The 25,448-nt window shown below is 38.0% G+C and overlaps 1 protein-coding gene across 3 annotated transcripts in view; it reads left to right on the forward strand.

The window, feature by feature from the left end:
* The window catches only part of il11ra (interleukin 11 receptor subunit alpha), a 53,093-nt gene that overhangs the window by 22,628 nt on the left and 5,017 nt on the right, over window positions 1-25,448 (forward strand). For all 3 annotated transcript variants that reach the window (XM_086300299.1, XM_086300298.1, XM_086300301.1), the window contains exons 2-9: window positions 13,868-13,964; window positions 17,883-17,949; window positions 19,651-19,817; window positions 20,479-20,593; window positions 21,376-21,536; window positions 22,632-22,795; window positions 23,269-23,413; window positions 23,674-23,766. In XM_086300299.1, the coding sequence (XP_086156425.1) occupies window positions 13,868-13,964; window positions 17,883-17,949; window positions 19,651-19,817; window positions 20,479-20,593; window positions 21,376-21,536; window positions 22,632-22,795; window positions 23,269-23,413; window positions 23,674-23,766 (1,009 nt within the window). The remainder of the gene's footprint in view (window positions 1-13,867; window positions 13,965-17,882; window positions 17,950-19,650; window positions 19,818-20,478; window positions 20,594-21,375; window positions 21,537-22,631; window positions 22,796-23,268; window positions 23,414-23,673; window positions 23,767-25,448) is intronic.

Raw genomic sequence — 25,448 nt, forward strand, 5'->3', positions numbered from 1 at the left:
AATTGGAAGTAGGCCTAAGCAGTTTGACTGCTGGGTAGTATTACCAAGGTTTAGTTTCTGTTGGGTCCCATGCTCTGTTTTCATTGTCAGCTATAACTAGTTACGGTACTCAAAAAAGTATGTGTTACACATAACTGTTTACTTTTCTTAAAAGTAATTTTCTATGTGATTTAATTACTTGATGGAGAAAGTAATTTGTTACTTTTGGATTACTCCAGTAACAAACACACACACACACACACACACACACACACACACACACACACACACACACACACACACACACAGATACATGTGGGAACACGTGCATCTGTGTGTGTTTGTTAAGCACTCTGGTGATGCAACTCAGATTTCGTTGTGTTTTCAAATGAAGTGACAATAAAGGCTTTGAATTTGAATAAATGACCAGAAACACATTTTCACATAATTACCAGTTCCATACACTGACACAGATTCTTATCCTAATGAGGCCACATACTGTCTTTCTTTTAGTATGTGAAAAGCCTTCAAAACAAAGAGACTTAAAATTGCCACAATGATTCTAGACACATTTACTGGCACAAACGGAGTCTACTACAAGGCTGACGGCTAATCACTGATTTTATTGCCTGTCAAAGTTCAGCTCTGGCTGCTGGGCTGGGGTCAGCAAACACTAAGCTTTAAGATCACTTTGGGTTCCTCACTATTATTACGTTAGCATGCTTTCTGTGCAGATGCTTGCTAAGAACTGAAGCGTTAGCAATAAAAATACATGTAAAATCCATATTTCTGCTCCGTAAAGGCTGTAGACCCCTCCAGGCCGCAGAGCCATTGTAAGGGCGACCGTGGCTCAGGGGGTTGGGATCGCATCTGTAACCGGAAGGTCGCCGGTTCGATTCCTGGGCTCTCTGTCCTGGTCGTTGTGTCCTTGGGCAAGACACTTTACCCTACTTGCCTACTGGTGTTGGCCAGAGGGGCCGATGGCGCGATATGGCAGCCTTGCTTCTGTCAGTCTGCCCCAGGGCAGCTGTGGCTACAACTGTAGCTTGCCTCCACCAGTGTATGAATGTGAGAGTGAATGAATAGTGGTATTGTAAAGCGCTTTGGGTGCCTTGAAAAAGCGCTATATAAATCCAATCCATTATTATTATAATGCAAGTAATGACATTGTAACTGTTTTGTAATTAGTACAATAACGCTCTACTTTACGTCCTGACCGTAACACATTTTATAGGTCTATTTTTCATGTATGTATGGATTGAGCTATTTTAAAGTCCAACTCTATATTCAGAGCTCCTCTCCTGGTCTCAGTATGTCAGAGCACTGTTATTAAAAAGATGTCAAAACACAGAAGAATAGTGTTAATTAATTTCCAGCTCCACAATGATTGAAGTTTTAATAAAAATATACTTGCCCTATTATTGTCCTATTTTTTTCCTCCTTGTAGAGGAATAATTTCCCATGCTTATCACTTTTCCTATTTTCTCAGGATCATGACACCTCCTCTGTCCACTTCACTTGTTTTCTTATCTTGTGCACTCAAGACACGTCTGCATTACATGGTTTTGGTTTTGATATGTGACTGAATGCGTTTCCCCTCTCTGGGTACCTATAACATTAGTGTTTCTCCCTCCTATGCATTTTTAAAAATATCTTTGTAGTTTTCTCCTATTTCATTTTAAACTCTTATTAGTAGTTGCTAGAATCTCTTTTGGATTAGTCATAGCTGTAAGGTGAGACATAGCATGTACCTGGCAAGCTGGGACCAAAAAAAAAAAAAAAAAGTAAAAACAGAATAGGCAAAGGGGTAAAAATCATAATGGGCCAGGTATTATCTGACCAACTTTTATGGAATGGTTTGTCTCCATAGTTTAATAGTTGAATATGTCCAAGAGTCTGCTAAGACATCAAGAAATATGATATGAAGAATATGAAGAAATTGGTGTTGGGATAACGGCAAATCAGATAACATTTAAAGTTATACAGGAGGCAACCTGCTTCTGTCCGACTCATTGACTGCAGTCACTGTGAAAATAATTGGTGAAGGTTTGACCCGTTGTTCCTGATGTGTGGAGTCTTCATTGTCTGTGGCTCACAAGTCCATCCCCAGCTCCAATATAGCACTACATGTCAGCTGTAGATGCCAACAGATTTGAGATTTATCACGGTAAGCCCCAGTATTATCACAAACAGATTGGCTGTAAGTGCCAACTTGACTCAATTCATTCAAGATCTGACTCTCTTATTGCGCTTTTAACCCTGTTGTATTGTTGTCTTGACCTACCAAAGTTGGTGTGAAGTTGGCAACGCTCTTCAAGTGGTTTCACACTTGGTTCCTGTCTTGGATGTGACCGTTTGAAAGGCAAGAATCTTGATTGCACATCTGTTTTCCTTATTGCGACTGTATCCTTATTGTCATTAATAGCACCCATGTTAGTTTTTACCCTGGTTTTATGTATCTTAGAAATGACCTTAAGTACAATTTAAAAATATAAATGTATAAATTAAAAAAAATTAAAAGATTGGGGGGATAAAAAAAACCCACACATAGAGTGCTTCACAAATTTATTAGACCACTCCTATAAAAAAAAGAAAACACAAATATTTTAGCAATTTGTCAAAAAGTTGTTTGAAACCATAAATAAACTGAATTCAGGTTTTATTCCCAAATTTGAGCCAGCACACTGCTCAATTACTCAAGCATGACAGTCAACCACTAACTCTAATAAAATTAAAAATAAATGCAAGTGCTTTACTATTTTTTCTGGTTTTTTTAATAAAACAGTAAATTGAAACCTTCATAGATGAGAACATATTATTTATTTTAGTATTAAATAATATGCATTCGGTTAAAAAGCTTATTTGAGCACTTATAATGCAATTATTGAGCACTGTATATTTAATAATAGTAATAATTCATGGAATGATTGGCTCCTTACAAAACAGGCTGGTAAAATTTAAAACTAACATTAAAATGTATCAAATATTTAAGCCTCTGAAAGGAGCTGCCTTTCAGAAAAACCAAAATAAATGAAGGAAAAAAGCAACAAAAACACAGTCCTGCAACACACCTTTTCTGTTTCGGGTGCACTTGTGGATATCAGTATCTTCTGCTCACACTTGTACCACCAACTCAGTTTCCCACACTTTCACAAACGGATAAATCGACTGGGATACACTTAGACTGCATGCATCTCTATTTCACACTGACATGGGTGCGCAATCACATCCATATCAGTGAGTATTTTCCACTTACTTGGATAGGCATACAAATAAGCTGAAAGATATATGTCCACAAACTTACAGGAAGCCTGACGCATAATGAAGCTCTTGACATGTGGAAATACAAACACACACATGCCAGTCGGCAGTGTTTTTGTCACTGGAAAGGTCAGACAGAGTGGGTGTGCGGTGATTGCCATAGTGACCTGGGTAAACACCAGTGTCATTGTAGTCCTTGCCCATCATCTTGCAATAAGCCATGTTGTTGGTTTAGCGCACACTGTGTACTTTTTTAACTCTGTCTCACACAGACACACACAATATACATGCTTAGGTTAGGTAATCCCTCAGTTGATCATCATTGTTTTCTTGAATGAAGTGACACACACACACACACACACACACACACACACACACACGTACTCATGTACAAGCTGATGACCTAACAATGCAGGCAATATTCTAAATTAAACATCATGTAGGTTAATGTTTGATTGATGACATCGACTCCAGTGACTCGTCTTTATGAACAGGACATCCTGTAATATTGTTTTTGTCACTGGACAGTAAAACAGTGAGTCTGTATGAGAGTGTGTCTAATAGTTTTTGTGCATTTCTTTTTTACACTTAACATTACCATTTATTTCCATTTGTTAATTTTTGTCTACATTTTAGCCTCCAGTCGTTTGCTCTTTGTCCTTTCTCTCTGTTTCTTCTGCTCTATTTTCTCTCTCATTCTCTGTCTCGTTTCTTCTCTTGTAAAGCTGTTTGAATGTGCCGTGGCATGCCAGAGTCTGAGTGACTCACCATGTGGGATTGTGCTGCCAACGAGAGGACTGGCTAATAGAGATTCCTTTTGGATTGGATTATTCACTGTCAGTGTGTGCACGCCTCATTTTACTATGAAGTTCTTTTTATAATCACATTTTTTAAAGTAAAATGACACATCTGTGTTTGACTTTCCTTATTTTAGAGCTACTGGAGTTGCAGTTATTGCTTGCCTTTTTGTCAGGATAACTTAACCAGTTCAAAGGTGAAAGTCATCTCTGTTGGATGGGTTGGAAGACATTTCTACAAGTTCCCTTGTATCAGTTATTCTTAATACTCTGGAATGCACTAAAAGGCATAGAAGTCTACAAAAATAGGAGCAGTTTCATTTTCAAGAGTAAATGTCTCATTGATAGACTTAAGGCAGCTGTTGTTTTGCATCTTTGGGCATGTGGGAATACTTTCTTCACGGGTGCATCCTAGTGACAGAATCCATGGCTACATTCCCCTGTCTATTCTAGGTCTTGCTCGAAGAGTTACAGTAGAAAGGTGACTGGTGGTGGTGAGTCAGAGAACAGACACACACACACACACACACACACACACACACACACACACACACACACACACACACACACACACACACACACACCTTATGAAAAGAAAGAATAGAAACTGGAGAATCTCTTAGTGGTCCTTCGGTTTTTTCAAGGCGTGGTGGTAATTTTGTATTTAGACTTGTGTTCCAGTAACCACTAGACTAAATAAGCACCGTAGCACATCATAGTTCACTCTAACTCATAACGTATACACTAAATAAAAGCGTAGTTCTCCACTTATGTATTTGGAAGACAACTTCAACCTGCTCAGTAAGTGCTTTGTGGTAATCCCGGGCTTGTACAGATTTTATCAGTCAGGTTCCTTCAGCTGTGGAGGTCTAGTATCACAGAGATTGGTTGAAGAACGAGGTCAGCTGTGCTTTCAGTGGCAATAATGAACTGTCATTGGTACCTTTTAGCTTCACCTTGAAAAGTTTATCATCACAGTTCATGGTTTTTCATGAAATTTCAGAAGATGGTTCAAATAGTTTTTTAAGCTAATAATTTAGATTTGAAAAATAACCAAAGAGAGAATTTCACTTTGGCATAGAAGAAGGGGTGAGGGACTCAAAAGTTTCACTTATTTGTATTATTATACTGTATTTATTATAGCAGTTGTAGGTGCAAGGTAGGGTTTCTTATGTTTTTTTGTTTGTTTATTATTTATCTGTTGTCACAGCAGTGTACATTCAAATCACTCATTTACTATAAGATTAAACAGCTGGGAACGTTCTCTAAAAAGGGAAGAAATATCCAAAACAAAATAACAACATACAGTTGTAAATCAGTTTTCACTTTTCTTTGGCTAAGGAAAGAGCTTTGGTCCCGAATAATCCCTAGTAATACAGTAGCCTAAGACATTAGCTTAAGGTACTAGGATGAAATTCTAAACTCAGTTGAGAAGCTTCATCTAACAGAGATGAACTATTATTTTCTATTATTTTTCAGTGATATCCTGTCCCTCACTGACTCAAGACACCTCCAGTTTCTCAACACTGACCTTCTGAATCAGTTTGTTGGTTCTGCTGGCATATCTGGCACTGTTGCTAAGCCCACCAGCAGAAAACAGAAAAGTAAATAGCACTTGCTGCTACAGACTGGTCTCCAACATCTTGAAGATCTTCAGGAACAGTTAACCAATTTCAGATTCACACTTTAAACTAGGGATTCAAACTCTGACAGTTAACTGTTTCGAGGGTATGATGCAGCCTTCCATAATAGAGTGACTTATTAACCACAGCTAACTTGTGGAAAAAATGTCCACAAATGAGTGACTTGTTAACTACAGTTGTGGTGAAAATATTCTTCAATGAACAAATGTTTTAAACCCAGGATATCATTCATAACCATCCATAAATATTGTTTATTTACTCGTGTAGTTGAAATCCTGGTCCTGGATGTCAACACAGAGAATGAGCAGGAATGTGTTGCTTATTAATGAGAGGACAGATTAGCTTTTTGGTCTCAGGGAGAAGCATTGTCTCCAAGTATTAGGGAAGAGGAATTAGAAATGTTTGCGTAAATATATTTACTGGACCTTGTACTGTCTGGCAACAGAGATGGAAAATGCCTGATCAGGAAAACACAAGCAGGGAGGGAGAAAATGAGACCTCTAAAGTTTTGAGAGGGGTAGGCAGAGATAAGAGGTGTGAATGGAAAAAATTATGTGGAAGTGAGTTCAGCATTATCTGCTCTGGTGGCTATGGATAAAAGGAGGACGTGGAATATGGTAAGATATTTTAAACAATGACATATTTATGTATAGTAATCCTTGAGCATTCTAGCACCCGAGGAAGGCACTATAAAACAGGAAAAACCTGGGGAAAAAAGCAACAAAAAAGACAAGGCAAGCAGTTGTAAAGACCTTTTAAGTTTCCCATATCTGAGGCACTGTTTACATCTACTCAGTTAGTTAAATTGATAGCACTTAAGTGAATTTAAAAACGGTTGTATTATTCCAGTAGAGGATTAAGCTGGTCTGGATACATATTTAAACAATTGCTTGAAGGGCAGTGACATTACAGCTGTATGGACAATATATTGAAATACTCAACACTCATTTTATATAGCTGTGCATTACTTAATTTGTTTACTTTTGTGTCACTTTTTGCATTACTTTTCTGCTATTCTTGCAATTATTAGTGCAAAGTTGATTAAAAACGAGCCCAACTTTACTCAATGTCTTTGTGACCGCAGTTCTACTGTAGAAACAGGCAGCATTTCCTTTGGTGGATGCCCATTTCAGCAAGACTATAGTTACAGTGGGTTGTTATTTTAATTTCTTGGATGGGTTGGTCCAGTTCTTGGAAGGACTAGCCACTTTTTGAAGAATGCCACATAATGCAAAGTACTTCCCAGCCTTAGAGCTGCATGCCCTGCTTTTAAATGATACTAATCCACTATCCCACATTTTTCCCTGTTTGATTTTTAGGAAATCGCATTATGTATTCATAAACTTGGTAGTTTAGGTTAGATGAGCTTTTAAGCTCAGTCACAGATTTTCTGTTGATTGCGCTGTTAATAAACTATTTTGGCACGGCTCAGTTTTCTTAAACATTTGCTCACTCAACTCAAATTTGGCCTTTTTACAGTGTGGAAAATGTGGCCAAGGTCCCATTGCTAAGCGGAGTAAGGAAAACAAGCACGTGTCAAGGTCTTAAACAGTAAGCAACTAGCTTAGAGTGTTGTATAGATAACACTACATTGCCACATGATATGCATCATTGGGAATAGAGTGCTTCTATGTTCCTTTATAGAGTTTTAAGACCCGAACTCTTCCACGGCATGCATTTTTAATTTCTCTTTGATATTTGGGCATATTGGGGCCCGATGCATATTGGGGCTTATTTTTGTTTTTATGAAAAATCAGAGCCACATATGAGGATATTTGTTTCAAATTTTGATAGAACAGTAGCAGTATAATGTCCTCGTAAGTGGATATCAGGCACTTGTAGAGCAAAATTGAGTATTTTGGTCCAAATAACCCAAAATGTGATGTCCACATATGTGGACGCCAGGTCCTAGGAGGTTAAAGCACGTTTAAATTGTAAATGTATTTGTATAGTGCTTTACTAGTCCCTAAGGACCCCAAAGCGTTTTACACATTCAGTCATTCACCCATTCACGCACACATTCACACACTGGTGATGGCAGCTACATTGTAGCCACAGCCACCCTGGGGCGCACTGACAAAGGCGAGGCTGCCGAACACTGGCGCCACCGGGCCCTCTGACCACCACCAGTAGGCAACAGGTGAAGTGTCTTGCCCGAGGACACAACGACCGAGACTGTCCAAGCTGGGGCTCGAACCGGCAACCTTCCGATTACAAGGCGAACTCCCAACTCTTGAGCCGATTTATGGGTGATTTAACCTGGATTTTATACAGATATGCATGCTGTACTTCTCCTTAACCTCCACTTTTCAAATGACTCACTGTATAAATTTTTTCTTGTTTATACGTTTTGTTAAAAAAATTATTTAAAAACTTGAACAAAACAAAACTTGAACAAAATGATTTAGCCTATGGTATGATGAGGAATGGGCGATGAAATATTTACTCAAACAAACAAAGGTGTTCAGAATATGGATGTTTTACTGTGTAGAGAGTATAGCCAAGCACTCACTGAGGAGTAAAGTAGTTAAAAAAAAACAATTTATTCAGGTCTGAAAAAGCTAGCAGGCTAGAGATGGTGGACAGTCATCAATATGAATACCTCGTGTGAGATATCAGGTTAGAATTTGTTTTATCCAAGGATCTGAATAAATATTCCCTTTACCCATTCATGCCTGTCAACAAATATTTACCTTTTTTCACATTAGACAACAGTAAATATGACAATGTCGCCCATGAGAAATTAAAACTGTTTCCAGACATAGTGTACCTAACATTGTTGACTTTGTTGATCTCATAAAGTGATAGCTTTAGACACCAGTATCCATTCTCAAATAGCTGCCCAGAGTTTGCACTAGACCTTATTTATGTTTGTTTTTTGAAATAAGGAAAAAATCCTTGGATGTCTATAGTGGACTTTGGGTTTGTGTGTTTTGTCTTACAGTAACATGTCTTACAGTAACATTCGACTTGAGCATGCTACACATGTTGTGCTAGTCCTCCACCTGGTAGTTGGTAATGTGTTCTTCTAGTTTTGTTCTTTAGTGGTGGTAGGCAGACAGCTAATACATGCATCACAACCACCTTCTGCTGTTAGTATCTCATTAAATAATAGTAAAGATTGGTAAAACATAGAAAATACATATTTTAAGACCATTCCTGCATAAATCACTGCTGTGCAAAGGTTGAATTGTCACTACACTTTTGAATGTGGGACCTCCATCATTGGACTCTTCAGCACATACTGTAGTGCAATAGGCAAATCATAATATAGTGTAAAGTTTCATAATACTATTATTATATGAATTAGTGTTATAATACCCGAGTGTTGGGTAGCTCCACCTAAGTAATGTAGCTAAGTCTGTGTAAAAATGGAGATCGCAGTCTGAGGTTTAAAGTTGCTGAGTGTGTGATGTGTGACATTACGGCACTGAATGTAACACTGCTGTGCCAGAACACCAGTGGAAAGTGGAGTCTTTGCTCCCCTATCTGGTTTTCAAAAACATCTTTAGGCGATTCAATTTTGCGAGACACTGATGGTGCCTTAGTTTTTTGGCAAACACACATGCTACACCTACTAGAAAGGAAGCAGTACCAATGGATCAGTCTGATATTTTCCTTAAAAATTTTGATTGTTAAAAGATGTTATGAAAAAAAAAAATATAAGATGATTTAAATCAGCTGTAAATTTCTGATAAATGAGTTTGTAATCATGGGTTTAAACTGTTTTAACCTGGAACTGAGCTTGTGCCAGTACTAATAAGAAGATATGGCTGAACATATAAAAGTAGGACTTCTAAATCTAAATAAATGGTTTCTGATTATCTGAAATTATGTAGAGTTAAAATAAATTTATTTTTTTTAGGGTTTACTTGTCTTTTGTGACAAAGTAGTCAGCTTTATAGTTTTGCATAAGTTTCGTTACTTAAAAATATTTTAAAATTGTGTCACATAACTTCAAATAGATAGCAAATGGTCTTTAAAATGGAGGCATTACAAAGTACATTGTACAATACTTGGTACAGCAGCTTGAATTTGTGAATCCAGTGAGTGAATATGATGAACATTATCTCTTTGAGATAGCTGATCTGCACTGATGCTGCTTAACGGCATAATTAAGTATCTTTAGTCCAATGGTGTGGGTTTACATGGCAAACAATAGGTGTGAGTGTTTCGACACCACTACACCCTACCATTGTGTTTTGCCCTGTGTATCACTATGCTTTTGTTTTGCTCTGAGATCATTATGCAGCCGTCATCCTATTTGGCTTACATTAAGTCCTACCATTAACTGTATTATTTTATTCACAACACTCTAAATCAGTGTCTAAAATTTACTAAACACATCGTAACCATTGCTTAGACATTGGCAAACTCACAGCACTTACATCAGCCAAACACAACACCTTCATGTCCAGATGAAAGCTGATTATTTATTTTATGGTTTAAACAAACATATGATCTCTTTTGCTGAGATGCCAAGAACCAGAGGTGAATGGTTTAAAGTGCTTTTGAATAGACATCGACATATTTGTATTGCTAGTATAACACAAAATTATGATGGAAGTATTGTGATTCCTCAAAATCTGCTGTAAATGGTAACATAGGGAACTATGAATTATTTTTTCCACTATTTACAAAAGTAAAATAGGATTCATTATTAAATTGATTTGTAGTCTCAACAAATGATATTTTGCAACCTATTCTTTTTTCATGTTTGTCTAATCCACACACATGCTATGTTGATAATTACGACAATGATTGAGAAGGTAGCAGTGAAAATGTCTGTTGTCTAAATTTTGGCGCACAGTGAAAAAAAAAAAAAGCCATTAACTAAGAAAAAAAGACATTGATATCAAATAAGAGTTTATCTCATGTCTTTTGTGTCATGTATTGCTAAAATCTTGCCGTAGGTATTATTATAGGAACCAAAAAGTATGTCTGAAGCTTTTTGGAACAAACTTTTTTTCCCCCTGAAACGAAACAATGATTCCTAGACTCAGATTGCTTTTTTAAGGTTGTCTTTGGAAAGGATATACGATATTGTGCAGAAGTCTTGAATCACAGCTCATTTTTAGGGTGAATTGTTCTTTACTTTGTGAAGAACTTTTTCTTTTCTTTTTCTTTTTTTTTTCTTTCTTTTTTTTTTTTACCGAGTTTTACAATATTTTTTTTAAAGTGCTATTGACTAATAGCTCCCCAGACCCTTTGATAGGAGCAGCCTGTCATTAAAGTACAGTTTGTTTCCATTTAGTTGAACCTGTCAAAAATGTGAGATAAGACAGTTTGACAGGCAAATAGTATTTTTGTGCCAACAAGATGATTCTCAAAAAGCTATTAGCTTAAAACTTGGGACATCTTGTTATAGTGTGAACTGTATCCTTAAAAAACTGGACAAGTGCAAGGCGAAAGAAGTTGCACCAAAAAAAGAGCCAAAATCCTATTTACAGCTAAGGAAATTGGGGGGGAAATCCAGCAAAACCTGACACAGCACCTGAGAGATGCACCTTTAGCTGATTCATCTGCTGTTCACTGAAGCTTCTTAAGAAAGGGCACCAGTGAGAAAAGACTGACGTATTCCAAATTACACAAGAACTGGATTGAAAATCAGTGGTAACAAGTGTTAAGGACTGATTAATCCAAATGTCAAATACCTGATTCTAATTGTTGTTGATATACACAGAAGAGGTAAGGGGAGAGGAACAACAGTGAGTGTCTACAGTCATGTGTAGACTCTCACAGTTGGAGGCTCTGTCATGGGTTGGGGCTGCATTTCAACCAGTGGTTTTGGGGATTGTATCAAAATTGATATAATTATGAACTCAGAAAAGTACCATGAGATTTTGATCCACCATCTGGAAACCATCTGATTGGCAGCGGCTTCATTTTCTTCAGTATGACAACAATCCCAAACACACTGCTAATGCAATAAAAGCATACCTGGATAGAAAAACACAGTGGAGCACTATCATCCATGGATTGGCCTTTCCAAAACCTGGATCTCAGCATTGTTGAAGCAGTGTGGGATGACCTTGGCAAAGATTGAAGCAAAATGCAGCCAAGATCCAAAGAAGAGCCCTAGAAAAACATCGAGAAAATAGGGTGCATTTTGCACAACATTGTATATAAGCTTAAAAGTCAAAGAACTTCTAACCACTCTCTTTGAAATGTTTCTCACTGTTATGCTATTCTATAATGACCATGCCATAAAACTGTAAATATTAAAGAAACTTGACTATAAGGTGGTGATGTTAGTATACGTACTCATGGAAAAATCTCGAGTGTACATTAGACTAAAAAGAAGAAAAAAAGAAATAGTCCCCTGGATTTGGAGGTTAATTAATCTAGCACTTGATTTCTCCGCCTACTCCCTTCTTTGTGTTTCTTGTTATTGTCGGATTTCATACCACGAAAAGACTGTTAGATAAGCTCACTGAAGGTCTCTGTGGCCTTCTAACTCGCTCCTGATATTTTCTTTCATGAACCATGTTTCTCTCTGACATTGAAAGAAGTGCAGTTTCTGTACAAATAAAAGAAGTTTGTTCTTACCTCATTGTGATGACTTCACCAGGCAGGATTAACCCACAATCAACCCTACATTTTCATTTATACAAACATGACATTGAGCAGTTCAAAAGAGTGAAGTTGAATTATGAGTAACTTTATAACATTATAAAATCATTGTGCTTCTTATTCTTTGCTGTGGGTCAAACCAATTTTTCTGGATTTATTTTTAATTTTTTTTAAACATGCCTGATTAAACATTTTTATATGTTATTTACTGATGTGTGTCTCATATGGATAAAGAAGCAGTCAGGAAGGGTTCATGTGACTGTCCCTGAGCTTGTGTGGAGTTGGAACTTTCTTTTTCTTTTTTCTTTTTTTTTGAAGTCCTTGCTTGCCTTGTCTGTTTTTTAATCACACTACACAGGAAGACATCCATAGTTTTGCGTCTTGTTGTTTAAAGTAAAATTGTTGCAAGTTATGTGGTTATGTAACAAAGGATAAAAGCATTTAAAGCTCGGTGCACTTTCTCACATTCACACATCTGACCAATCATTGTGTGAAATATAATGAGAGGGTTTGCTGAAATGATCTGGTTTCTGAAAGTTCCAACAGGAAGTTTTTAGAGAGTATCATCCCCTTATCTCATTTCGCAGTTTCTACATATTTGATTTTTTTCCCCTCGCCTCCTCTCTGTGTGCGTCAGTCCCTCCTACCTCAGACACAGGAGGAAGAGATGCGAGGAGATAGGAGTCGAGGCAACTGGCATTTTACAAAATGAGACATTCGTGGTTGGCAGCCGTCAGTTTAAAGCAATGTCAATTAGCTATGACGGGTGGCACGGCTGCACCATGCTTTGCCTCTTGAATACACTTAATAGTGTTCCAAAAATTTTATAGATTTAATTTTATACACAATGCTAAATTGCAATCAAGCTGTACTTTGCATGTAGTGCTAATTAGGAAATGTAGCATGCCAACAGTGCAGATGCAGACATCATCATGCCTCATATCTTAGTTTAAGAATGCCAGCAGATAATTAGACTTTAGCTCCAATCATCACAGTGATTGGAGCCTAAACACTGAACCTTCATTGTCTTAAATTCAGAACATCTGGGAAAAGAAATGGAGAATTTATAGAAAACTTGAAGATAGATGACTTCTCCAACACATGTGGAGCTGACGATCTTTTTTTTTTTTTTGGCAAATGGAAACCTAGAGTCTTGTCCAACATATTTTCACTTTTGTTTTATTTGGGAAATCTGTTTTTAATTTTGAGGAGAAAAAAATCTCTCAACAGTTCCACCACTGAGGGATGGAGGCAAACAGTGGTCTTGGCCAGGCTCTATGCATTTTTGGACTTGGATAGTTTCTGATACTGAATTTTCAGTAATAAGGAAGAAGCATGTACGGCATGATTTGTCAAGTAATTGCATGGAACATGTTTCTAAGCCATTTATACATCGGTATGTAGTTTCTGCTGTGAGGAAACTGACAAAAGAAATGGAAAATTCAGGTTGTTTATGGGCACATTTTTGTTTTCATACCAATTTTCTAGTACAAAATGGACCCAGAATGGAGGTGATGATGATGATAATGCTGCTGCTGCTCATGTTAATGCTTTAAAATAACTCCTAATCATAATGCTACCTCTATTCCTGACTCGATCTCTCTTTCTTTCTAGATGCCAGGCCTTTTGTTCAGCCCTGTGTGTCTGACAGTCATCTGGTTTTTATCGTGGTCACTGTGTCCCAGTTGTGCTCAGATCTGGACCGATGAAGGTGAGACACATGCGCACACACAAACTGCATTTGAACACTTTGCGGAAAGACCTTTTCTGTTTTAACAAGAAGATCTGTGACAGTGCACTTTCAAATTCATGTGCAAACACATGTACTTACACACATATTGTGTTAAGGATCAGGGACAGATTCCTGTGTCAGCTATTTTGGGTGCTCTTGACTTATCTTGACTGCAAGTACTTGTGAGATATAAAGCTCCTGCAACAGAATGGAAGAAGGAAACATATTTTTAATTTCTTTTCTTTTTTTTTAAACCCAGTGCATTTACTATGAAAAATGAAATTGTTAGAAGAGCCGTGACCAGAGAAAGTCTCATTACTCACTTTTGTTCCAACAAGAATTTTATTGTTGAGCCTTTTTGGCCTTAGTGCACAGATTTCTACAGCATTGAGATTCTTTCTCACTTTCTTTTTTTCTTAATTACTCCAACAAAATGAACAGCTTGCCCATAGACCTTCAGCTGAAACTGTCAAAATGTTTCCTTTTCAGTTCTCCTTTTTTCCCCTTCTTTTCCCTGCAGCAATTCCACACTCAGTTTTTATTGTCTGGAAAATACTAAGTTTCACACAGCTTGCAATTTCTGTGTCCACCCTGCCATCGGATTTCAATGTTAGGAGAGACCTGCAACCTTCCTGTGTGTGTGTGTGTGTGTGTGTGTGTGTGTGTGTGTGTGTGTGTGTGTGTGTGTGTGTGTGCCTATGCACGTGTGTCCATGTATGTGGGTATGTGTACTTAAATGCACATTTATGTGTGTGGTTTTATGTCTGTGTGCGCCTGTGCACATGTCTGGGTCCTCTTGCCAGAGGCAGAATCAGATATGAGTGGAACGCTGCGGGTTTGGGGAATAATGTACTTCACTGCCAATAAAACATGAATACACACATTCAGACCAGCCAAATCTTTGAGCTGCACCAAGGCCCCGGGTAGGACACATACATGCTCACACACTCACAAACGCAGAAACAGAGGGAGGATTTTGTGTGTGTGTGTGTGTGTGTGTGTGTGTTTTCAGTGGTTGAAGGGGAAAAGAAAATCTGGGTAAAGCTGTTGGGAGAGGCTCTACAAGAACAAAAGTGGAGGGAAGGAAAGTATTACACAGAAGATGAAACAATACGAAAAGATAAAGGTGAAAGGTAATATTTAACCTACTACGCTTGTTTTGTTATATGGACACAAGTGGGGTTGAATGATTAAACCTTTTTATATAGAAGTTACAGTTAAATGGCTACTGGTTTAGCTTGCAGGTTAAGCAGGTACCCATATCCCAAAAGGCTAAATGCAGCAGCCCAATCTCAACTTGGACCCGAGGGCCTTTGGTGCATGTATGCCCTCACACGCTTTCTCCCTGTTTTCTGTTCACTGCACAATGCACACGTATCTAATCAAGGTGGAAAGTCGAAATGCATAATTAAAATAAGAAATTGCAATGCAATATATTCATTACACATAAATTGAAATGTTGCATATCTTTTCTTTTATTTTGATAATTATGACTTATAGCACATGGAAATTAGAAATCAATTATCTCAGATTATTAGAACATTTACTAAGATCAATCAAAAAAGGATTTACAATAAAGAAATATATAACTTCTAAAAAGTATGTCTTATTTGCTTGTGGCTCCTTTACCATGAATCACTCAATCACTGCTGGGTAGCTTTGATAACATACCTTAGCTCACCTGTATTTTGGAGTTGGTTATTTCTCATCTTTCAGACAAATACCTCTGGCTGTCCAACAAAGCACAGTAGTGACATCAGGAAACAATTTGGCAGTAGTTTGGGCACCATGGGGAAATGCCAAGTCCTACTGGAAAAGGAAATAGTTGGCTTTAGACTTTGGATAAAACCAACCACCACCAACATCGGTTGATGGTATGGCACGCCAAATCATTAAAGACTCCAGAAATGTCAGTCTGTACTTCAAACACCTTGGATTCTGTGCCTTCAAGTCTCTAAGACCTTGATCTAGCAATCGTAAAAGTAAAGTATTTATTTATTTTTCAGAAATCTGTAGTTTTGTTTTTTTGGATTTTTTTTGTTTGAGTTTTGCCTGAACCCTTACAAGCTTTTTTTCTTTTAATGTTTCCAGATCTTACTCATTAAGTTGTTGATTGAAGAGCAATTAAACTGATCAAATTAATTCAAACCGTAAATAACAAGATGCAGGCTTATTTTTATTTCCATTATTGAAACTGGAGAGCGTTTTTCTCATTTTGAAAGTTTTAGATGTATCTTTCTATCACAGCTCTGTTTCTAATGTCACTCAGCTTTGTACTCTCCTCTTTGAGCATTTATCTCCTACGCTCAAAAATATAAATGCAACCACAAAGTCACTGTGGATCATTGTTCCTCTTTTCCCAGCGGTCTCATTTTGCACAGCTACTAACAGCAGGAGTGCCAGTGAAAACCAAATATTGAAACTGCTGTCAGTAAAGTCGTCATCTTGAGTATGTGTCAAATTTAATTTAGGATTTACTTAGTTGGTCCCCAAAGGGCATACGCAGTTGTTATGGGAGGGGGAAAAATAATATATGTAACAACATATAGTAGATGCCTCTTCTTCTCCATGTGATTTCTGAACATAAAAGGAGGTTTCAGCTTAATGAAGCCACTTTATTAAGTTTGTTACAAGATAATAAGATACAAAAAAAGCTGAATTAATGGAAAATGCAGAATCACAAACCTGGGGTAGATTGTTTGCTACCAAGGGAGGAGAGGTCGGCAGGGAGTATGCATGCCTGAGTGATTGAGGTTAACATTAATGAAGGTGTGTTCGTGGCAGACTGGCAGTCAGTGTTTTTGTTTTGTTTTTCTTTTCCTTCACACTGAATCTACTATAAATGCTGGCATTCACTTTTTGTAGCCAAGCTAAACATACACACAGATACTCATACTGGAGATAGTGTATCAAGTTTGCAAATCACTACAGCCACCTCAAATATTTGCTCAGGTATACACTAGTCTTAGTATTCCTTCAAATCTGCACCACCCTGCAATTTTGTGTGACAGCATGTTGTAGTTTTGCAGATTACAAAGAATATTACTGATATCAAAATTTCATATCCAGAGTCATTAGTATCCATTGTTGCTGGATTTAAATTGGAGAATGATCTTTAAAACTACAAGGTTACATCTGTATCTAATCTTACATTGTTTAATAAATAATATACCAAAAAGCCCTAAACTGTTAGGTTGCCATAGTTGTCTATGGATTAAAGCATAGCTGCAGCAAAGCTGGTGAAGAGGAGGATATCAGAGATAAAACCTAAAAAATCTCAGCAGATAAAACTAAAGTTATCTCCATTATTCAATACAGCAGTAATTTGAAATAGAAATAAATACAAGTCACCGTGAAATATGTTACTGTGTCTTTGTGAAGTTAAGACTGGGAAACCAAGGTGATTTTGAGTCTTCTGTAATCAATGAGTGAGCGTTATCAACAAGAAAATTGAAGGTTCCATATTGTAGAAAGTGAACACTTTTCATATTACAGCACTTCCAAGTTTAAAACTCTCACACGACCTGCCGTACTGTCTCCTTTTGTAGAAGCCAGTACGACAGGATGTTCCTGGTATTTTGGTGAAACGTTTCACTGATCCTCTGTCCATTATTAAATGGCTCCCAGATTGGATTTGCTGATACACAGTAATATTACTTTAATGATGGAGCAGCTTTATACTGTGAGCCAAAGTCTCCTCAGCCTGGTGTCTGCAGGATCCCTTGCCTTGTATGGTCATGTTATTGTGACACGGCAGAATATACTGTAAATGGTGCCGCTTGAATCACATTAATACAGACAATGCTGACACATGGTATGTTAGATTGTGCAATGTGCAGATACTGCAAGCCAGACAACACAGTGCTTTAATATTTTATGCGATGTCTGTGTTTGCAGTGTCAGGCGAGCAGTATGGGCGCTTGGAGTCGAATGTGACACTGGCATGCAATAATTCGGAAATCAGGTAAGGAAGAAAAAAGAGCAACACACTAGCACACTTGTTGTGGTGTTGGAAAGAGTTGTTCAGTATAGCATCTCCATGCATTTGCACGCAGAGCAAATTTGTCATAAAGGTTTTGATGATATTAATTGATATACTGAAAAACTGTTAGACTCATTGTTTTTCTTAGTTATTTTCTTACTCAGAAGGTTCATTTTTAATGTTGGTGTCAAAAGAAGTTTGCCATAGTCCCCAGTGTCATCGGCCTAGAAACCAGTTTGCAGCCATCTGTTAACTACCATTAGGGTCATTAGGGAAGCTGTTTCGAGAGTGGTTGCTGGAGTGTGCTGTGAATTCAATCGCTAAGCCTCAGTCATATTGGCTTAAGGCCAGTCAGTCACTGGTAACCACTGGTCGCTGAGGAATTGTGCGTGTATTCCCAGAGCTGTTGCAGGAAATTGCTTGCTTTTGCCAGGTTAAATTCATTGCAAAGAAGTACATGTTAATGCCCCCAAAACCTCCTCTGATTACTTTGGTCACTTCAGTTTGCTGCTATTTCCTGTAGTATGTAGGGTAGACATCGAATTGACACACAAAGACTTGCCACTTACTTGCTAAGATGCAGTGCAAATCAGGAAAATATAATGTTGCACCTTTTTAAATGTGCTGGTTTCAGCTGTAAAGCACAATTTTTCAAGTTTTACTACAATTTGGTGGTTTGGTGCAGATAGGCCAGGGTCTTGGGTGAACCATGGGTGAATGCGGCAATCCTCTAGCAACCAAAGCAATCACAAGGAGGTTTTTAGTACTCCTTCCTCAACCAATTTTAGCCAACAACCACTTGCCAGCCAATAGGAATATATTTTTCACTAGTGACTGGAGGTTGCCAAGTGGTCTTTAGGCCTGCTTAACCGAGGCCTTAATTACAACAAAGAAACTTAACAGCAGATATCTTACTTAAAAGAAAAACCCGTAAGCTTTACAGAGATGAGACAAAAATAAGATACTACACATAACTGAAGCATAATGCCAGCAAATTCCATCAGAAAAGATTCTGAAGAATTAGTTGATTATACGAACATATACTGTGTCGTCCACAGGACAATAGAAACCTTATCTTTTTATGGCGTATACCTAATTGCTCAAATGGTCAGTCTCAGGTATATTCATGCCTTTACTCTACTGCTAAAATTGTTCATTGTCCTGTAGTGTATTGTATGTGCCTTCATCCTGTTTTTGTCATGCTTGAGTGAAGCACTGGCGTGTTTAACAGTAGTTTTCTGCCCATACAGTTACTATTGGCTTCAATAGCTGCAAGTTAACAGTTATCATTAATTTGGTTAACTTTACTTGCACCTTTCTTGTCATAATGCAGCTAAATAATGTACATGACTTGACATGAATAAGGACGGCTTCTTAATGGCATCAACAAACTGTGCATTTTGTTATTGTTTGACTTACATAGCAGAAGAAAGTAGTGTGTTGCTCAAAAAAAGTAATAAGATGTACTTCTTTATTTTAAACAAAAGGGGGGCTGGCACAATAAAAATGAATGTAATATAACCTGTACTGATGTTGTGTTAGTTGTAGTTTCTTTATAAATGAATGTTGTAACATGTATGTTTTTGATATTAGGTGCTTACTGTTATTGTTCTAATCTAGGATTGGAGTTGAGATAAAGTCCCCTAAAGCATAATAACCAAAGTCTAACATGTCCCTGACTAGGTTACCTGTGTCGTGGCATCTCAGCCACAGCGCAGTGTTACCATGGCATCAAGTGACACCAAATGGAAGCTTAGTCCTGCTGCGTGTCAACCATTCAGCGCAGGGCACCTACAGCTGCTATGACAACAGTGGGCGGCTCCTCCGTTCTATAAAACTCAGGCTGGGCCGTAAGTGTTCCTGTGACTTGTTAAGCTTGCTCTTAATTTATGGGTTAGCACCATTAAAAAGGTCTGTTCTGTATCTAGTCTTTTGGCATGGGACTGCAGCCTTCAAAAATTCAGTTTTCTAAGCAGAAACCTGTTTGCATCCCTGTGTTACAGGCCCCATGTATACAGTAAGTCTCCCAATCCCCTACAGATCTTAGAGGAAGTTTATGTTTGTGCCCCTGAGAAATTCTCATTTCTTTTACAAATTTATCTCAACATGTTTTTATTTCCCTCTGGATCTGCATTTTTAATGAAGGAATTTAACAGGACAACTTACTGAAACAGTGATAATCAGAGCACCAATGCTGGTCCTCAGAGGAAACTGGTCTTATCGTTTATCAATTAGACAAAATTGCCTCCCACTTCCTATAACTGTCTTGCACAGGAAGCATCTCCCTAAGTAGGCTTCCTTTTGAAGTTCAGGGAATTTTTCCATGGTACTGGTCATTCAATATTTTGGTTAATGTGCAGGAAACTAGGGCACAGACACCGAGCTGTTAATTTTAGACTTGAAGACAAGCCATATAAACTTTAAAATATATAACAACTTATAACAGAGCTCTGAAAAACATCACTCCCTTTCTATCCTGAAAATGATCTATGCCTTACTACTGTTCCCCAGATCCCCCTGGGCGGCTGACCATTTCCTGTCAAGTGCCCAATCACACACATGTTCGCTGCTCCTGGGTAGAAACTGTAAAGACCTTTCTGCCAGCAGAGTATAATGCCTCCTTCAGGTAAGAGCTAGTTACTGCACAGAGTTGAATTTTGAATGCAGTGTGTATAGTTTGAGTAGTATGCTAATATATAGTATATATCAAATTATCCTTCTTTGAGTCTGCTGTTCTTCCTCCAACTTGTCATATGGCTCTTAAGCTGGGCACGCATACCTTTGCAAACTGTAGTGTTCTCAAACAGGAAACAATACACATTTAAAGTGTTTTCATGGACTGCAGTAGACACTAGCAGGAACAAGACTGACTCTTAAGGACTGCTGAGTAAAGATTAGACATTCAGCTGGTGGACAATTCAACAAATAAATAATAAGTGTAAACAAATACAGTCACAATATGACTTTTCTACTCTGAGATGTAAGCATACTGAAGCACTGAACCACAAAAGGGCTATTAGATCTGTTACCTTTTTGCTGTTGAGGTAAATAATTTCACTTGTGCCATTGTCATTTCTGTTCATTTTATCTTTTGTCTCACTGGTAAATGTTTGGCACACTTCGAAAAAATTCTTATTGGGAAACACTAGAAGAGACTGATTCTTAATAATTCATCTGGAATTTACAGACCACACACTACACAGCTTTATCTGGTCACTGTAAACACCATAAGCCTTGGCGGAACAGACTCTCAGAGCTGACATGTACACACTACATTTATATCAGCCTGACATTTATTTAGAGGCTTCAGTATTGAGCTGTGGTGAATTGGTTGTACTATCTTTGCTGTTTTTAGCACATATTTCAGTTGTCATTAACTCTAAATAGCATTTTTTGTGTGTTTTTAAGCAATGGTAAAGAGTGGAGCCCATGCATCGTGGACGTCACCCAGAAGCACTGCGATGTAGTTCACCCTGCTTTCTGGCAGCCCATCCATACCCTTAGAATCACAGAGACGAATGCACTTGGGTCTAAGAATACAACCGCCAGTGTTAAATTACACGAGCTATGTAAGATCACGCTAAACACACTTGTGTAATATAGACCTCATATATACATTACATTTTAAGGATTTTTTTCCCATTTCCAAAATATTACCTGCATTATGAATAAACACACAAAACAAATTCTGGGAACACAAAGTGGAATTTCACACATGCACAGGTAAAGTTAAAGCAAACTGGTGTGTACAGAAGACAATGCATCATGATATCTAATGACACACGCCTGTCTTTGTTACTGCTGTTATGACCATGCCCTTGTGATTCTCATATTATGACCTAATTCATCCTGTTTTGCTGCATCACTGTCAAAGATTTACAGTTAACAAACAGTCAGGTGAATAAACAACACTGAGACACTTGTGTAGGTTAACGTGCTGCACGGGTGAAAAGCTCAGAGCGAATCACCCCGAACTGCAGTATTCGTTTATTTTTATAGGTTACATCGTCAATATGCAAATATAATCACATTTCCTGTTACGCAGGTCCTGATGCTGTCTGTGTGTAAGCTGTGTGTGTGTGTCACAGAGTATGTGTGTTGCAGGTCAATTTCTAAGAATAATATAATGCAAGTCAACTTCTGCGGATATGCATTTCTGTACTGGTCTCTTGCGGTAAATGCCAGTGTCACAGGGTCAGCTTCCTGTTTCTACAGAAAACTGTGTCTGGTGAAATATAACATAACTTTTGAAGAATAAGCAAATAAAACAATAAAAACTACCTAACAATCACTGTCTACATTTTCACTGCTCTCGAATAGAGGCGTTCATAGCTGTTTGAGATCTGTGAATGGCCATTAGATGTTGTTCACCATTTTTCCCATTCTCTGCATTTTTGTTTAACACACAGGTGAGGGCAATATTTAAAACAATGACAATAGTTAATGAAATCATTGAAGTTAAATTGGATTCATTGTACCAGTTGTACCAGGTCATGATTTTGTTTCAACATACTTTATTTCATTAACGTCATTATTTTAGAGTTTTTGATCACCAATAGTAACATCAAAGTAAAACAGCATGAGAGATTTTGTATGTTTTTTGCCCAGTGAAAATAACAAAATATAATACTTAATCAAATTTGATTTAATCCTGTGTTTTCCAGTAAAACCAGACCCTCCAGAGTCAGTGTTGGTGAAGGAACTTGGAGGGTATCCAAAGAAGCTACTGATCTCATGGAGATTTCCCTCTTCCTGGCCCCAGCATGATGCTTTTCCTTTGATATTTCATATCAGATATAGGCCACAGGGCTCTATGTTCTGGTCAGAGGTTCGTAAGCAAGACCGTTGATTTCACTTCAATGTCGATGGGGTTGTAGTTAGGAATAAACTTGAACATGCACATTGGAGAAAATATAAAAAATGTTTCAAATATTTTACCAGCAGTTGAAAATAATTTTTTGATTTCCAACTGATAAAGCACAACTTTCTGCTTTTATAAACTGAGATAAAACATTAAAAGCCGCACAACTGTTTCACTGTTTTTGTTTTGGTAGGTCACTTTAAACACACTACAGCTAAACACAAGGGGGGAAGTGTTGGTCATGAACTTCTGCATTGCGGTTTCTTTGTTTTAACTTTCCAAGTTGACTGCTACCATCTTGTTTGTGTGTGTGTGTGTGTGTGTGTGTGTGTGTGTGTGTGTGTGTGTGTGTGTGTGTGTGTGTGTGTGTGTGTGTGTGTGTGTGTGTGTGTGTGTGTGTGTGCTCCTTCCCTGACATGTTTCTCTCTCTTTTTAACCAGATTTACTCTTTGGATAATTCAATTGTAATATGGGACGCTCTGGCAGGCCACCTTCACCAGGTTCAGGTCCGAACCCGTGATGAAATTAACGCGGAGAGCCAGTGGAGTGAATGGTCTCCTCTGCTACTCGGCAGGCCCTGGGAAGGTAGGAGGAAAAATTAAAGTAGTCCGTATCAGTCATTTTATTTTGAGAGTAAATTTACGATGCAAAAAGCGATCAATAAATTAAGGCATTATATAGATTTGATTAAAAGGTAACACGATCAAATAATTATCTTTAAATACACTTAAAGTTGAATCACATTCAGTTAAGAGTAGTATTAGAACTTTTATTAAAGGCTTTGTACTATTCCTGTCTACTGACTGAAGTAAAAAACTTACTCTGGGCCTGTGTTTGCCTTACAGACTATACCACCCCTGAGCCTGATGTGGAGCCAGAGGACATCTTTACTCTCCCAACCAAATCAAAGCCTGAAGCCTCCACTCCAAAGTCACGGGGTAAGACACCAAATGAAAACTGTTATTACAATCAGCTATGTTGGGGGTCAACTAGAGTGCAGCTAATGTCACTAGATTAGTACTACACCACCTAGGTTGCTACCACAATTACCACAACCCCTTTTAGCACTACTAATATTAGACCTGCTCTGTAACAGTTGCTATTACCGTTTCATTACTAAGTAATTTTAACCATAAATGATTTTCATTTATTAGCATGTTTTTAGCAGATTGTTTTTTTCCGCTCTCCCTCTGTCTAGATTTTACTCAGTTATCTTCAACAGCTGAGAAGCTGAGGCATTATTTACAGTTATTAGAGGAATTAAACACATAGCAGTAGAATGAAAATTATGTTTATATATGCATTTTGCTTTCCTATAGCACTTAGAAAGGTCTTTCTGGTTCTTTGACCCAATAGCCCCTTGAATTAGTGTGGATGGCCTGACCTTATGTTTTGTAAAAGTTTTACAAAACATAAGACATTTTTAACTCGAGAGTCCCAGACTCCGGGTTAGGTTCGGAGAGTAGTCTGGCACTTAGTTGTGGTTGTCAAACTTAAGGGTAAGAGGCATGGGGATGCGTTAATGTCTGCGATGTCATCACAAAGACAGCCAATTATACATTTCCCTTGTGTGTATGTGTGGTCCTCCTCCTCCCCCTCACACATAGCATGGGGTAGACAGCAGTCACTGTGGAGGAAATACTACTATCAGAGAACAATTTTTAGCCAAAATATGAGCACCTCTTGTCCAAGTGATTTTTAAGTGCACTTGATACTGCACTTACTCCAGTTTCCAGTAACATGCCCAACAAGTTTGAAGTGGATCAGATGAACAGTTACTGAGATAGAGGGGAAAAAAGAGAAATATGTTTTTTTAATGATGTAGGTGTCCTTCAGTGTATCTATTGGCCCTTTTTTGAGCATATATTAGATGAAAATGATTGAAAACCACTGAACTATGCGAATCATAGCCTAATAAGCGCAAGACGAGATGTTTTTACCTTGTGTTTTGGTGGCATTGAGAAGGCTCATCGGGCATTGATGCAGCAGCAATCTCTAGGAAGGCATTTATTATGGTTATTACTTGTTACTTGATAGAACAGTGCAAGTAGCTTGTGCCTGGCTTCATCACCAAATTACATATAATTGCAGTAATTGGCACCTGTGGGTTGTCATGTTTTCTACGATGCTGTGTGCACACTGGATGAAAGCAAAGTACATGGCAAGCTCAGGTATACATGGGAAAAAAACAGAGTTAAAAGCAGCCTGCAGCTGCAAGCATGCCGTCTAAAATATACACATCCAGGATACGCACAACAAGTATACACCCACCCACACGCAGTATATACAAGGAGACAACTACAGGTTTGGCAGTGGAGGACAGGCTAAAAGCCTGTGACTGGTGCTGTTGGATTATTTAAACTGGTGTCCTGTGAAGCAGATGTCTTCTTCTATTTGTGTCAGCGTGTGAGAGAAAGCACTGTCGTTTGCAGATGTGCTCATAAATCACCTTTTAATGCTGTCAGTAATATGCACTTTTGCTTTTTCGTTTTTGGATGTGTTGGTACTTTTACAGTTCGGGTTGATGTTTTCTCTCATTTGTGTATGTGAAAGCGAGTTGTTTACTCCTCTCAGTATAATAAATGCATGTTTGGATGAAAAGCCATAATGGCAGATTTCA

This window comes from Aulonocara sp. 'chitande type north' Nkhata Bay, linkage group LG7 (genome assembly GCF_057382095.1).
Source record: "Aulonocara sp. 'chitande type north' Nkhata Bay isolate Kocher_YH1m ecotype deep benthic linkage group LG7, A_spYH_male_GT1.1, whole genome shotgun sequence".
NCBI classification, from domain to species: Eukaryota; Metazoa; Chordata; class Actinopteri; order Cichliformes; family Cichlidae; genus Aulonocara; species Aulonocara sp. 'chitande type north' Nkhata Bay.